Source organism: Plecotus auritus (genome assembly GCF_963455305.1).
Source record: "Plecotus auritus genome assembly, chromosome: 7".
Classification (NCBI taxonomy): Eukaryota; Metazoa; Chordata; class Mammalia; order Chiroptera; family Vespertilionidae; genus Plecotus; species Plecotus auritus.
In genome coordinates, this window is record NC_137774.1 from 34,248,597 (window position 1) to 34,262,507 (window position 13,911).

A 13,911-nucleotide genomic window follows, 5' to 3' on the forward strand; every position below is an offset into this window, starting at 1 on the left:
TGGGTAATTTTGGGAGCTCAGGCAGAGCCAGCTTAGGAGGACTTTATGGGGGAAGGACAGCCAGGAATGCTTGGCCTTGTGTGACTTGGCCTACGGTGTGTGGCTGCTCCCTGATGATTCCTGATGTGCTCTACTGACTTGCCACTATCTCACTGCCCAGTCAGGAGCACAGGGGCCTGGTCTGGCCAGGGTGGGGGACATACTCCCATTTACTGATTACCTGCTTAGGTCAGGCATGGACCTTCTAGAGAGCTGTCTTCCACCCAGAACGACAGCCCTTTGCATTTATAATCCATATTTTACATTAAAACATTAAAAAAGGATAGTGTTTTATTTTTGGAGAGAGGGAATGGGAGAGGGAGATAGATAGATAGATAGATAGATAGATAGATAGATAGATAGATAGATAGAAACATCAATATAACATTAATCGGCTGCCTCCTGCATGCCCCCTACCAGGGATGAAGCCTGCACTCTGGGCATGTGCCCTGACCGGGAATTGAATCTGCAATCTTTCGGTGCATGGGACGACATACACACAACCAACTGAACCACATTGGTGAGGGCCATATTTTACACTTTACATGTGAAGGAACTGAGACTGAGAAACAAAGTTGAACATCCTAGTTCATATAGGAGAAAAGTGGTAAGTAAGGGGTTTGAACTGGGTCTGTTTGTTTCACAGACTGAGCTCAATATTTCTACAGCACTGAGCTGCTGCTTCATATGAACATGTGTGTGTGCATGCGAGTATATGGGCCTGTGTGTGTGTGTACTAGTAGGTCCCAACATATGCATGGGCCACAAGTCATTACCATTTGTCCTTGTCCATGTTCACCACACCTTGGAACCTGGCTTCACACAGTCCTCAAGGCCAGAAAGGCCCTAGCCCCAGAAGGGATACCCCTCTTCCCAAGGCAACTGCTCTGCTTTCCCCTTTTCACTCTGCTGCCTTCTTGGACCCTAACCTGATCCTTCCTGGAGCCATGTGGCCTGGACAATCCCTCAGGCTCTGGGTGCATGGAGGGGAAGAACACAGCACTGAACTATGGCTGAGCCTGCCTTTTTCTCCCCACTGCCCCTCCTTCCCATGAGGCTGTGACCAGGGGCCCAGGGTAAAGGGAACTCCCAGCTAACCGCCACTTTCTCCGCTTTCCAATTTAAAATCTAATATGGTTTTGCCACTGCAGAGCTGGGGTCTGGAGAGGTGATTAATGAGGCCTCTGCTACAGAGTCACCTGCTGCGCTCTACACCTTCCCCTGCGGCCCTGCATGAGTTCCCCCTCCTGCCTGCCTGCTGGCCCTGGGGACCAGGGGGTCCTGGCCCTGCCTGCCCATAGTTCTTGGGGCTGGGCAGGTGGCACAGGAGCTGGAGGCTTGGAGTGGGGGTTGAGAAGAGAAAGGAGCTGGCAGTGGAGGTGGGGACAGTAGAATCGACCCCCACCCCTGGGTAGGCTGGAAGGAGTGCAACAGCGGGGGCCTCCTTTGGCACCACCTCCCTCACTGGCAAGATAACTAATCAATTTACCATGCTCCGTCAATTATGCCAGCTCTCAGTAGCGTGGCCAGGACAGGGTACAGATAAGGCCCCTGAGCTGGTGCTCAGGTCAACCCTCCCCTAGCACCAACAGCTCCTACCACCACCTTGTCAGCAGCAGGGATCATATTTCTCTGAATGAAAAACCTTGGAAATGTCAGCTGGGATGAGGAAGGCTGTGAAAGCAGGAACTGCATTCTCCCTGGAGCTAGGACCAGGGCTGGCTCAGCCCAGCCCAGTGGTGAAGTTGGGAAGAGGGGGTGATCTAGGGAGGAGCAGCCATTCCCTCCATCCTCTACCTCTGCCTAGCTCCAAGCATCTGCCAAGGACAGTCCTTCCCAGCCACTGAGCTCAGCAAGACAAGGTCATAAGGTATTAGGGCTTGCCCTAACCGGTTTGGCTCAGTGGATAGAGTGTTGGCCTGCGAACTGAAAGGTCCCAGGTTCGATTCCTGTCAAGGGCACATGCCCGGGTTGTGGGCTCGATCCCCAGTGGGGAGTGTGCAGGAGGCAGCTGATCCATGATTCTCTCTCATCATGGATGTTTCCATCTCTCTCTTCCTCTTCCTTCCTCTCTGAAATCAATAAAAATACATTTTTTTAAAAAAGGTGTTAGGGCTTGAGATCAGGTACCATTTTGGGCTCCTGATCAGCAGCTCTGAGCTGCTGCCTCCTCCCAGCCCCCACCCTGAAGTTCAAAAGCCAGCACCCATTGAGGTTGTCCCAGCACCTGTGTCCACCTCTGAGATGAATGACCAACCCAGTAGCCCCAAGATTTCCCCCCATATATTTTTTATTGATTTCAGAAAGAAAGGGAGAGGGAGAGAGAGATAGAAACATCAATGATGAGAGAGAATCATTGGTTGGCTGCCTCCTGCACGCCTCCTACTGGGGATTGAGCTTCAACCTGGGCATGTGCCCTGACTGATAATTGAACCATGACCTCCTGGTTCATAGGTAGAAGCTCAACCACTTAGCTACGCTGACCAGGCTGTCTGGCTTTTTACTCAGGTATTTTTAGAAAGACTTTGGGTGGGTGGACGGAGAGCCACAGCCCCTCTGTTACCAGTGTCCAACTGCAGGGGCTGATGGAGCCTCATGCTGGGTAATGCTAAAGGTGGAGGGGCCTGGCAAGGTGGGGGACTGTGCTCTGTTGACTTGCTGCTTTACTTCTGTATGGCACTAGGCCCCAGTCTCATCTTTATCTGCTAGTCAGTGTTTGCTGAGCATCTGGTGGGCTTGGCTGTGTGTGTGCATACATGCGAGTATGCAAGTGTACATATATATGCATGTGCTTGGGGGCGGCATGAGGTGGGAGGTGGAGGATGGAGGTATGAGAAAAGGAACTAGGGAGAGATTTAACATTTTCCAGCACCTACTGTGTGCCAGGCTCTGCTGGCCCACTCACCTACACTATCTGATTAATCTTTCCCATCCCACAGATAGAGAAATAGGATCAGAGAGCTGAGAGAAGTGGTCTAGCTGGGCAACCATTAGCCCAGGAGACTGACCTGGAGCTGTCCCTGCCCTGCAGAGCCTAAGAGACAGATAGAAGGACAGATGCAGGAACAAAAGACCTCTGAAAGCAAGGGCAGCCTAAGCCCATAGGGCAGATACCGACTCTGAGGGGGCCAGGGCTGCCTTCCTTCTTGGTCCCTAGGTTCAGGCTCCTTGAACTGCTGTACCCTACCCCTCCTAGCTGGTGTTAGTTTTTAGATCAGCTGGGACAGTGATGGAGTGGAACCCAGAAGCCCCAAGGGTCTGGAGGGCAAGGGGTTCTAAGCGTGGCCTTTTGGCAAAGTTGAGCCTTAGCAAGAATCTGAAACCCCTCTGGAAAGTGCCAGGGCGGTACCAGAGGTCCTTGGGCGGGGTGGGGTGGTAGTCTCATCCAGGTATGCCTCCCTCCCCCTGACTGCCTGACACTTTGCACCCTTTTCTGCCTCTCCAGCTTCCATGGGGGAGACCCATGAGGTCTGGCCTTACTTCCAAACGGCCTCGGGAACAGTCACTGGAGTCCTGAGCTCTGTCCTTAGGGACTTGGAGGTGGCAGAGGGAGGACAGCCTGGGACCTTCTCCTAGCCCAGGTAAAGTAGAAGGAAGCCTAACCTGCCCCAGAGTGTGGGCCCTGCACCTGTAGTCGATCCCAGGCTCCCCTTGCCACCATGGCCTTGTTAGACTGAGGGGAAAGGGCCTTACCTGCCCAGCACCTCAGCCTGCAAGGCTCCCCAGGCTTGGCCTGTCCACAACCCCATATCCCCAGCAAGTCTGAGTGGGGGAGGGGAGGGGTGCAGAGCTGCTAAAAATAGCAGTGGCAGCTCCAGCTATGAGTCTCCTTGAGGGATCAGTAGAGCCTAAGAGTGGGGAAGAAGAGAGTGGAAGGGGTTCTGGGGGAGGGAGAGACAGGCCTGTGTTGGGGCCTGCTGTGCTTACACCAAGGACCACAGTCCCAAGATACAGAGACAGAGGGCACGATATGTAGGGACATGTGGACACAGATACCACAGGAATAGGTGGACAAGCAAGGCAGAGATGTACACAGACGTGTCTACCTGCACATCTGGGGCTTCTCCCTGAGACCCCTAGGAACCCCAAATAGGTCCAGCTGGCGCACCTCCAACCCTTCAGTCTTCTCTCTTACCCTAACCTTGCTTTGACCTCCAAGGACCCTGCCAGTCTGGGTGTGTGGACACCTTGAGTTGAGAGTGCTAGGTCCTCTTCCCCTGTTCCTTCCGAACTCTTCTGCTTGAGGCCCAGGGCAGGGAAGGACCAGGGGCACCAGAGGCAGCATCAGCAGTGCAGATGCAACAGGGACTACACTCAGAGCACCACTCAGGTGGCTGGGGCTTCAGGAGCACCACCTCAACCTGATCAGCAGGCGTCTTCCTAGCCTGGGCTGGCAGGCACTGGGGGGAAAGAGGTACATGCGAGGGAGGTGGCCAGACACAGTAGGGCAGGGATGGGCTCTGCCAATAAATTGGCAAGAAGTGAGTGGGCAGTGAAGGAAGGAGGACAAAGGAGGCTGAATAAGCAAATGTGCAAATGATTTCTTGATCTCTCGTCCATGCTTTGTTTGGTTCCTTTGCCTGGAGATGCCATGGGCTCTTCTGTACTCAGGAGAAGGTGACTCCTCTATCTACTCCATTTCCTCTGATCAGCCAGAAAATAGGACAGGAGGGAGCCTGCCAGCTGCCAGACCAGATGTTTCAAACCACCCTTGCTGGATGTAAATGATGTCTAAGACAATGTCCATAAGAGCAATGAGCCAGGAGGAGGTCCTTAGAAGCACCTCGAACTCAACCTTCATTGCTTTGCACTTCTAGTCTCACCTTCCTGGTCATACCTGGACCAACTGTCTCAAGTGTCCAGCCTTGGGCTCTTCCAGCTTCTGATCCAGCCCCTCCAGCGACTACCTGAAAAGCAGCCCCTCCTGGTGATGGACAGCTCTGGCTGCTGGAGGACTCTCCCCTCAAGCAGGCCTTCTGGCTTCTTTCCAGTACCAGCCCCTCTGATTTCCTTTGATCTTGATGCTATTCTATGAAAGAGGTGGGACAGGTACCACGAATCCCAAGGAAGCTGAGGCACAGGAAGGAGACACAACTTGCCCAAAATCACCCAGCCAGCAAGAGCCAATATTGGGATTAAACCCTGGGGTTCTGGCTCCCTGACCAGTACTCTTTTAATTATGTCCTTCCTATGGGCCTACACCCTCCTCCTGACCCACAACTTGGCTCTCCACACTGCACCCTCCTAGGCTCTGGGTCTCCCTAGGCACCTGCTGGCTGGTGGGACCCAGGCCAGATACTCAGCAGGTGGCTGCTAGGGGGACAAAGGAACTGGTGCTCAGCTGCTGAGCTGGGAGGGAGGGAGGAAGAAACTATGGAGAGGAGGAAGCTCTGGATTGGGAGTGTGGAGGGGCAGGGTCTGCCTCTGTGTCTTTAATAAGGAACCAGCATGCAAAGGGGGGTAAAACAGCATACAAATGAGCATCTGTGGGGGGTGGTGATCTGTGGTTCAGGCACATTTCATAGTTCTGCCCTCTCAGCCCGAAGACCAGCTGGAAGGAGGGTCCTGAGGGTAGAGAGAGGAGCTTGTCGGGAAGGGAGGAGTGGGGATTGGAGGAGATGCTGAGGTTGATGCCAGGATACAGGCTGGGCCCCTGGGGACTGCACTGGTGGAGGGGAGAGACCCACTGTGTGGATTCTGCCACACATGTGGCTTGGTGGCAATAGGGACCCTGCACCTGCTCTGCCTTGTTGGGGGATTAGGGAAACATCCAGACCCTGCAGAGATGGGAAGAGCTGTGGGAATGTAGGCCTAGGGATCCCAGAGGCTTGCTGGGCCCTCAAAGACCAAAAAGTGAGACCTCTTGCTAGAAAAAATCACACAAAAAACTGAGGCCCAGAACAGTCCTTGGCAAGAAATCTCTTGTTCTTAGGAAGGTGAGTGGCTGGACCATGTAGGTGCTATTGGCATCTCATTTAATTAAAATCAGAGGGTCCTTGGTCTAGCTGGGGAGGCAGTCACAGCTGAGCTTATTAAGAAGGCAACTCCCCGGCTAACCTGAGTTCCTGAAGGGCAGAGATTAAGTTGTATTCCTGCCTATCAGAGCACCTGTTAGGTGCTGAATAGAATGGAAATGGATGGGTGGATGAAGGATGGACAGGCTAAGTTCCTGATGGGAGCTATTTAGTGTCCAGGGGACAGAGAAAGCTCTCTGAGCTGAATGATCAGGAAAAGAGAGTGTGGGAGAACCGAAATAAGCCGAAGGATCCAGAGTAGCATTCTAGGTATGGAAAAATGCCTAAGCAAAAATTGATAGATATACAAGGCATATACAGGGCCTAGGGGTCACTCTAGCATCCTCATCCAGTCTCTCTGTTGTCCCCCTTCCCACACCCACTCAGTTCCTTTTTGTCTCCTGGCAGAGCCCCTTGTCCCTGCTGGGCCCAGCCAGGACCTCCCACCCCCACCCCTTCCCGCCAGCCTGCCTGCCAGCAAGACTGCAGACTCTGCAGCCGGAGTCCTGGATTGTTGTTGGAAAAGCGGCAGGTTTGTTTGCTCCAGAGCCCGCCGAGAAATCTCAACAATCAATGGCCAACAACACTGCCGGCGGCTTCAGCATCGATCGGCCCTTCTATGCCAGGGTTGGCAGTTGGGTATAGGTAGGCAGGCTTGGCATCAAGCCTGTTTAGGAGCTGAGCTTCAGGCAAGCTTGGGTCTTCTCACCTGGGGGCTGGGGCTGAGGTGAGGGGGGCTGAAGGGATGGGGGGCAGCGCAGGATGCCAAGACTAGAGTGACTGGTCCTATCATTCTCCAAAGCTCGCAAAGGGTGAGAGGATGAGTCACCCAAGGTCACTGACCTCTGGGCCAAGGTTTAGGGTTCACCTGATTCCCAGCCCTGTGCTCTACCCTGGTCTCCAAGCTTCAGAAAGGAAGTTTTATTGCTTTGCTACTAAGGACTGAGCAAGATAAAATGCCTCTAATCTACAGCAGTAAGGACTGAGGGTAGACATCAAGAAGATAAGCCACTGTCATCACCAGAAATGTGCTGGAAGGAAGTTAGGGGCTATTTATGTCTTGGGTCTGTCTGGCAGCATGGGCTTGAACTGGCCTATAAAATGCAGATAATAGCTTCTATCTCGTAGAATGATATGAGGACTAAATGAGTGAATGTATATAAAACACTTAGTACAGTGCCTGGCACATAGTAAATGCCCAATAAATGTTTGCTATTATGGTTGCTGCTCTTTTATTATTGTTGTTATTGTTATTATTAGGATAGTGATACTCTCCTGGGTTCCCATCTGCCTCTACTGCCTGAGGCTCTGTTTCAGGCTGGCAGTTGGGTATAGGTACCAACTGGCTAAAGCCAGCTTTTACAAAAAATGGGCAGGCAATTTGGAGTAGCCTTATAGCTTATTGGCTTGGAGCCCAGAATAACTGACTTAATCTCTCTGAAACTCTGTTTTCCCATCTGTAAAGTGGGGGATAACTAGTCTCTTGTTGTATTCAATAGAAAAAGAATGTGGAAGGTTTGGCTCCTAAGTGTTCTGGGCCACACCTCACACCTTAATACATGTTTGTGAAGTGAATGAACCCTAGATGGGTGGACCCCAGGGACTGCTCTTTTAGGAGATGTGAAAGATTTGTGGGCATGAATTGTGGTCCTGAATAATACCTTGACCCCCACCTTTCCTTCATGAGCATGACGGGCTCAGAGCTGTCCCCACGGTTTCATGCAGGTCCTTCCAAGCTGTGTGGGTGTGTGAAGCTGAGCTAAATGAGGGGGCTATGAAGCCAGATGGCATGGGGTTGCCTTCCCCTTACCTCAGTCCTTAAGTTCATACAGGACACCCCAGAGGTGATGGGTAGGTATTGGAGGAGGGAGTCAAGAAGCCTGGACTCCAGGCTTAACTCTGCCACTGTGCAACTCTTGCCAGTTTATTCAATATGTATTTAATGTCTGCCATGTGCTAGGCTCTGCCACTGGGGACACGAGCAATGGTAGCAGTAAGAAGTGGCTGCGGGAGGTTTTAGCCCTCTCAGAATGGCCATCAGCACCCCATCTCCAAGCTACTTCAGGCTGATGGTGTGACACCTTAATTTGTGGAAGAAAAAAACTAAGTAAAGGCTATAATTTACAGTTGGGATAATTGGTCAACCGTTAGGAAATCTATGTAAAAATAGTGTGGTTGTTATGCAAACGCAGCTTCAAGAGGCAGTCTCAGCTGCCATGCATCCACTGCTCACTCCCTTCTAAATAGGCAGCTGACCCTAAACTTCTTCCAAATAGGAATTCTGGAGCTGCCCCAGGATGGAGGGGGTGAGCAAAACAGATTTGGTGGCCTGTCTTGCTCCTGAAGCAGAGCATCAAGCAATCAGGTGCTCATGACCCAACACGATAAGTACCTTCATGGGGGAAGCCAGGGGATGGGTGGGAGCACAGGAGTCCCCTAACCCAACTGGAGGTCAGGTGAGGCTTCCTTTAAAAACCACATCATAGATGATTCATATGTGCCAAACAATTACATGAAGTGCCTACTAAGCCAAGACCTGAAGTATGAGGTGAAGTGAGGCAGGTTGGCCCAGGGGGAGAAAAGAATTTCAGGCAGAAGGAATGGCAAGAGCCCAGGGCTGTTGAGAACATGGCTAGTTTGGGGAACTGATTGGTCTGGCAGGGTGAGTCAGCTTCCTGCTAGAATTAGTCTGGAAGAGACCTTGAAGACCTCCTAGTGTCTGCTGTCCACCTCCGAGCTAATGACCAGGCCAGGCAGCATTTCTTTCTGCCTTTCCCAGCCTCTTACATACAGGTCCTGGCTCTTCCTCCCTGAGAGGAATCTGGGGACCCAGAAATCTGCATGTCTTGACAGCCCGTGGAGGCCCTGGTGTGATCTCAGACTTGGCAACCACCAGAGTGGTGCAACCTTACATTGGATGTTGCAGAAAGTGGAGACCCACAGGCCAGCTGGCTTGGCTCAATTGGTTGAGCGTCAACCTATGAACCAGGAGGTCAAGGTTTGATTCCTGGTCAGGGCATATGCCCGGTTGCGGGCTCGATCCCAAGTGTGGGGAGTGTAGGAGGCAGCCGATCTGTGATTTTCTCTCATCATCGATGTTTCTATCTCTCTCCCTTTCTTTTCCTCTCTGAAATCAATAAAAATGTATTTAAAAAAGAAAAGAAAGTAGAGACACGGAGAGGACCGAAGCATGCCTGAGGCCACACAGAGAGCTTGGACACTTAACCATCTGGGCCGAGAGTTCCCTTCACTAAAGTAACCTCCACCTATAGGCTCTTTTCCACACTCTTTCTTGTTTGCTGGGTGGGGTGCCTTGCTCTGATAGTTATGCCCAGGTGGGGGCGCAGCATCCTTGAGCTGAGCTCAGCCTGGCAACTGGGCCTGAAAGGGCTAGGAGAGTAGGGGACAAGGAGGGTGGGAGGAGACTGGAGGGATTGGGCACCTAGGACAGGGTGGAAGGAGGGGCTAAGGAAACAGGCTTTCTGATATGCCCTCAACCATTCAGGCAGCCATGGTGGGAGGGGTAGAGAAGCTCTAATTAAGCCCAGTTTCTAATTAAGCCCAGCCCCTGTGTCTCTTCAATCCCCATTAGCTCCCCATAGTGTCCCCAAGGCATTTTAAGCTGCCACCCTGCTGAGGACGCTGGGACCGCTGCCAGGGCTTGCCAAGCCTGAAGAGCTTAGACCCGTGAGGGGCAAAAAAATCAACCCATAATTCCCCTCCGTCCGTGGCAGTTTCTAGGTCTTCCAGTCTCCTCAGAAGCACAGGGGAGCCTCCTGCCCACCATGTCAACCCCTGAGGCTCCGAGTGGAAACTAGATTGGCTCCCATGTAGTCTTGTCCCCAGCACCCACTTCTTGCCTCCAAAATGCCAGGCTGGGGGACTGGGAGCAGGGCTGGTATTGGCTTTGGCTGCAGCCCCCAGACTCAGGAATGTTCTTTCAGAACCCTGAGCCCAGCACAGAGTCTGCAGGAAGCAGCAATTACCATTTTAGGTTAAGGCAGCCCTGGTTTGTTAACCCTTGTGGTGCTGGATGCCAAGCCCTCTTCCTCCTCTTCTCTTTCCCCCTCCATACACCATGCTCCAAGTTCTTGGCAGAGTGAGCAGCCCCTACTTGTCATCTCCTCCCTCCCTCTTTCCACCAGGCACTCAGAGTTCAGAGAGGTGGAGCATCCCTTTTAAGGTCACACAGCCATGGAGGCAGCCTCTGCCCCTGGAGACTCAACTACAGCCCTGTCTCTGCCACTACCACCTTGGCAATCTCCCTAGGCCACATTCACACATGCAGAGCTTAATTAACTTTATTGATATTCAAAAATCAGGAGAATGACTAAAGGTAATTACTCATTAAAAATCATGAAACTGACACAGCAGGCCCTGGCGCAGGCACCTGCACGGTGCTGCCCCTCCTACAACGTTTTCCTCCTTCTTGTGGCAGGATCTTCTGGGCACTTCTCACAGGTTGGGAGTATGACCAGTGCCCCTGACACCCCTTCCAGCTGGGAACAATTATCCTGGCAGCTTTGGCGTGGGGGTGGGGGAAGGTGTGGAATAGGGGACTGAATTTATCAGGTTGAGCCAGGCCCAAAGACATCTTTCCCTGCCCCCTCCACCTCCTGATTCTGGGCTGTTTCTGGCCGTATCCCAGGGTCTGCATACCTTGGCCTCTGTGTGAGCAAAGCTCTAAGGGCCCTTCTTGAGGCCACGAGGCTGCGGATGCACCGCCTGGGCCGCAAAGGCTCACAGCCCCTTCAGTCTTCTCTTGACTGCACCCCCAGGAGCCCAGAGATGGCCCAATACATTGCCTCCCAATGAGACGACTTAGTAGCTCACCACCTGGGACCTCACACCTGCTGGGAGGGAAGAGGGTGCCAGGGCAAGCCCAGGTGCAAGCCCTCTCTCCTCAGGCCGGGCACTGCAGGGCTGCTTCCTCTTCTCCCTTAAGGAGGGAAAATAAAGATCTTCTCCTAACCCACATATCCCTTGGGCGGGTGTCCCCACGGGTATTAGAAAGGTCGGGATGGGTCAGGGAGGGACACTGACCAGCGATACACAGACCCTCAGCCACAGGGTGGACACTCACCCCTCACCCCTCACCCCTCACCCCTAGGAGGGCTCCCTGGACTCCTGGCCACACCAACCATCCTCCTGGAGACCCGCAGGCAATCTCACCCCAGCCCTGCAGAGAGCTCCCTGGCAGAGGCTGCACTGCACACTAGCATTCTTACACACTCCTCACACCTGCTCACAGCCGAGCTCTCACTCAACATGCAGACCTCCTGAAGCACAGACACCCTTGGACCCTCTACTCCAGACACGCTGGGCCTCGATTACATTCACACTCAGACTGACACACCCACACACAAGGCTCCGGACTACACGCAGGGGAGGGGGCACACACCGGCCCTGTGCCCCAGGAGAGCTGTCCAACAAAAGTCCGGCTGGATCCCAAGACAGGTCTTAACTCCTGGGATAGCTGGGCTAGGATGCTGGCTTCCCCTCCCTGCCTGCCCCAGATGGGGTGGGGTTTAAGGGGCTACAACGCCCTTAATATGAACACACAGATTCTGAATTCTGGGCACCAAGTATGAACCCTGCGAGGTTAGCTAGAGGGTGGGGTGAGGACACCCGCCCAATGCCATGGCTGAATGCAACTGAAGCCAGAGGCTCAGAGAAGGGCTTCTGTGCCCTGGGGCCGCAGAGTGAAGAAAACTGCCATCCGGGGGCCCTCTCTGACCCCGGCCCCTCTGCCCTGACCTCCAAAGCGGCTTGGAAAGATTGAGCATGGCGGTTTTGAAGCATCTACATTCTCTCTCGTACACACTGGGTTCTACAAACCATACTGCGAAAGGCAGCAGGTCCCAACTTCAAGCAAGGTCCCAGCCCACCCAGATGCAGTGGAAGAAAGACCTGGGCGTCGGTAGCTTTGGTGAGTGCTTGTGTAAGCCCAGGCAGCAGGTCCCCTGTAGACTCAGAAACCTTTCTTCCCAAAGGCACAGAACCCCCAACCTCTCCCCAACACTCCCTCAACCCCGGACAGACGAAGTTGGAGATCGACTGCACTGCTAGCGGGGGGCCTGGGCCGGTAGGGTGGGTGGCAGGTCTTCTCCGACGAGTCTTCCCACATAGGGTGGGAGGGAGCTGAGCAGGAGGGCTGGCCTGGAAGGAGGAAGAGCTCTGGACGTGTGTGTGTGTGTGTGTGTGTGTGTGTGTGTGTGTGTGTGTGTGTTTTCACGAGCGCGCGCGCGCGGAAAGGACCTGGGGAGGACAAAGTATCTATCCCAGGACCTCAGCCGCTGCAGCCTAGGGCCGAGCGCGGAGCCGGTTGCGGGGCCCAGAGCGGCCGACTTTCCCTGGAATTGTACACGAGGTTCCGACTCCGGCGTGGCAGCGGCAAGACCGCGGGAAGTGAGCGACGTCCCAACTCCGGGTCTGGCCGCCATCCCGCCCCGTCCCTCCGCAATGAGGGCGCGAGGGCCTATGGAACCGGCGGCAAAGTCGAGTGAAGTTTGGAGGGCGGCGGGAAAGGCGGGACCGCGGCCACGAGCAGGACCGTCCAGCCTCACCGCCCTGTGGCCTCCCTCCCTGGAGTGGCGAGGTAGCGCGCGGGTGAGCGCGAGAGTGTGTGCGGGGTGGGGGTGGCGTGATGAATTGCAGCAGAGAAATCCCATTAGATCCGGGAAGATGATTAAAGGCGAGGTCTCGGCCGGGCGCGAATGGCGGGAGCCGCGGCAGCTTCCCGCCCGCGGAGCCCGCTGAGCCCGCGCCCCGCCCGGTTCGGCTGGTGCGGGGGCAGCGCAGCCGGCGGAACAGCCAGATGCGCGGAGCAGGGCGCCGGACAGTCCTCCCTTCCTACCCCGGGACCTGTTCTCGTCCCCGTCCTGCGGCCGGACGCCAGGGTCCCTTACCGTGAGCCAGAAGCGCCAGCAGCGAGGGCAGGATCAGCAGGGCTGCCGGGAGCATGGTGTTGGTTGTAGCCGCGCCCGGGTCCGGGCCGCGGCGGGAGGGCGAGGGGCTCGGTGGGGCGCGGGCGCGGGCGCGGGCGCGGGGCACAGAGCAGAGTCCGGCGGGGAGAGGGAGCGGGGCCGCCGCCGTCGCTGCTGCCGCCAGCGCCTGACAGAATCAGCACCACGGCCAGCGCCTGGCGTCGGCGCCGGGGATCGCCGAGCGGGCCTGGGGGCGGGGGCGCGAGAGGAGCGGCTTACCGTAAAGTCTCAAGCAAAGGCGCAGAAGACCCAGCGGCGGGAGCACAGGGCACCGCTGCTTCCAGCTCAGGGGAAGCGCTGCCCTGCTAATGTGGGCACACGGCCCGCCCTTCCGCGCTGCCCACGCCCAGCCAAGCCCAGTCACCCTTTCTTTCCCTCATTAGCAGCCTCCCAAAGAGATGGGGTTCTAACTTGATTCTCCATGAGCGAGCATCCTCTTCCCCATCCTCCCCACCCCCTCCTGGTACCTGAGGGCGCCAAGGGTGACCTGGGAAGAAGACCGCGAGTGAGGCAGCCGGCGAGGCCCGCATGCCCTTGTGACAGCTCAGTCCTGGGCCGATAATGAAGATGGCTTTGAACGTACAAAGGACAATAAATTATTACTTTGCGCTCAATAAATGCCAGGGCTCCAGGCAGCTGCATCAGCAGCAAACTGTGCTCACAGAAAAGCTTAATTATCCTGATATTATAGTTAAAAGCCAGTGGTACTTGTGTCCTGGGAAGACATTCTTCATTTGGCAGGAGGCAACCTGGGCCAAACTGTGGGCAGCTGAAGGTAGTGTCCCGGGTCCCCATGCAGCCCTGGATCTCCAGGACCCTGCCTTGACAACTCCCCACCCCCACAGGATCAGAGAAGACACGGTCCAGCCCGT

General features: G+C 54.8%; 1 protein-coding gene across 4 annotated transcripts in view; it reads right to left on the minus strand.

Moving 5' to 3' along the window:
* Positions 1–13,218, minus strand: part of SEZ6 (seizure related 6 homolog) — a gene marked incomplete at its 3' end in the record, with an annotated part of 44,771 nt that extends 31,553 nt beyond the window's left edge. For 3 of the 4 annotated variants that reach the window (XR_013961043.1, XM_080677298.1, XM_080677296.1), the window contains exon 1: positions 12,962–13,208. Coding sequence is in view for 3 of the 4 variants with exons in the window: in XM_080677298.1 (XP_080533424.1) it covers positions 12,962–13,016 (55 nt within the window). Of the gene's footprint in view, positions 1–12,961 lie in introns of all 4 variants that reach the window. The other variant, XM_080677297.1, reaches the window with a different exon arrangement.
* Between the last annotated feature and the right edge of the window lie 693 nt (positions 13,219–13,911).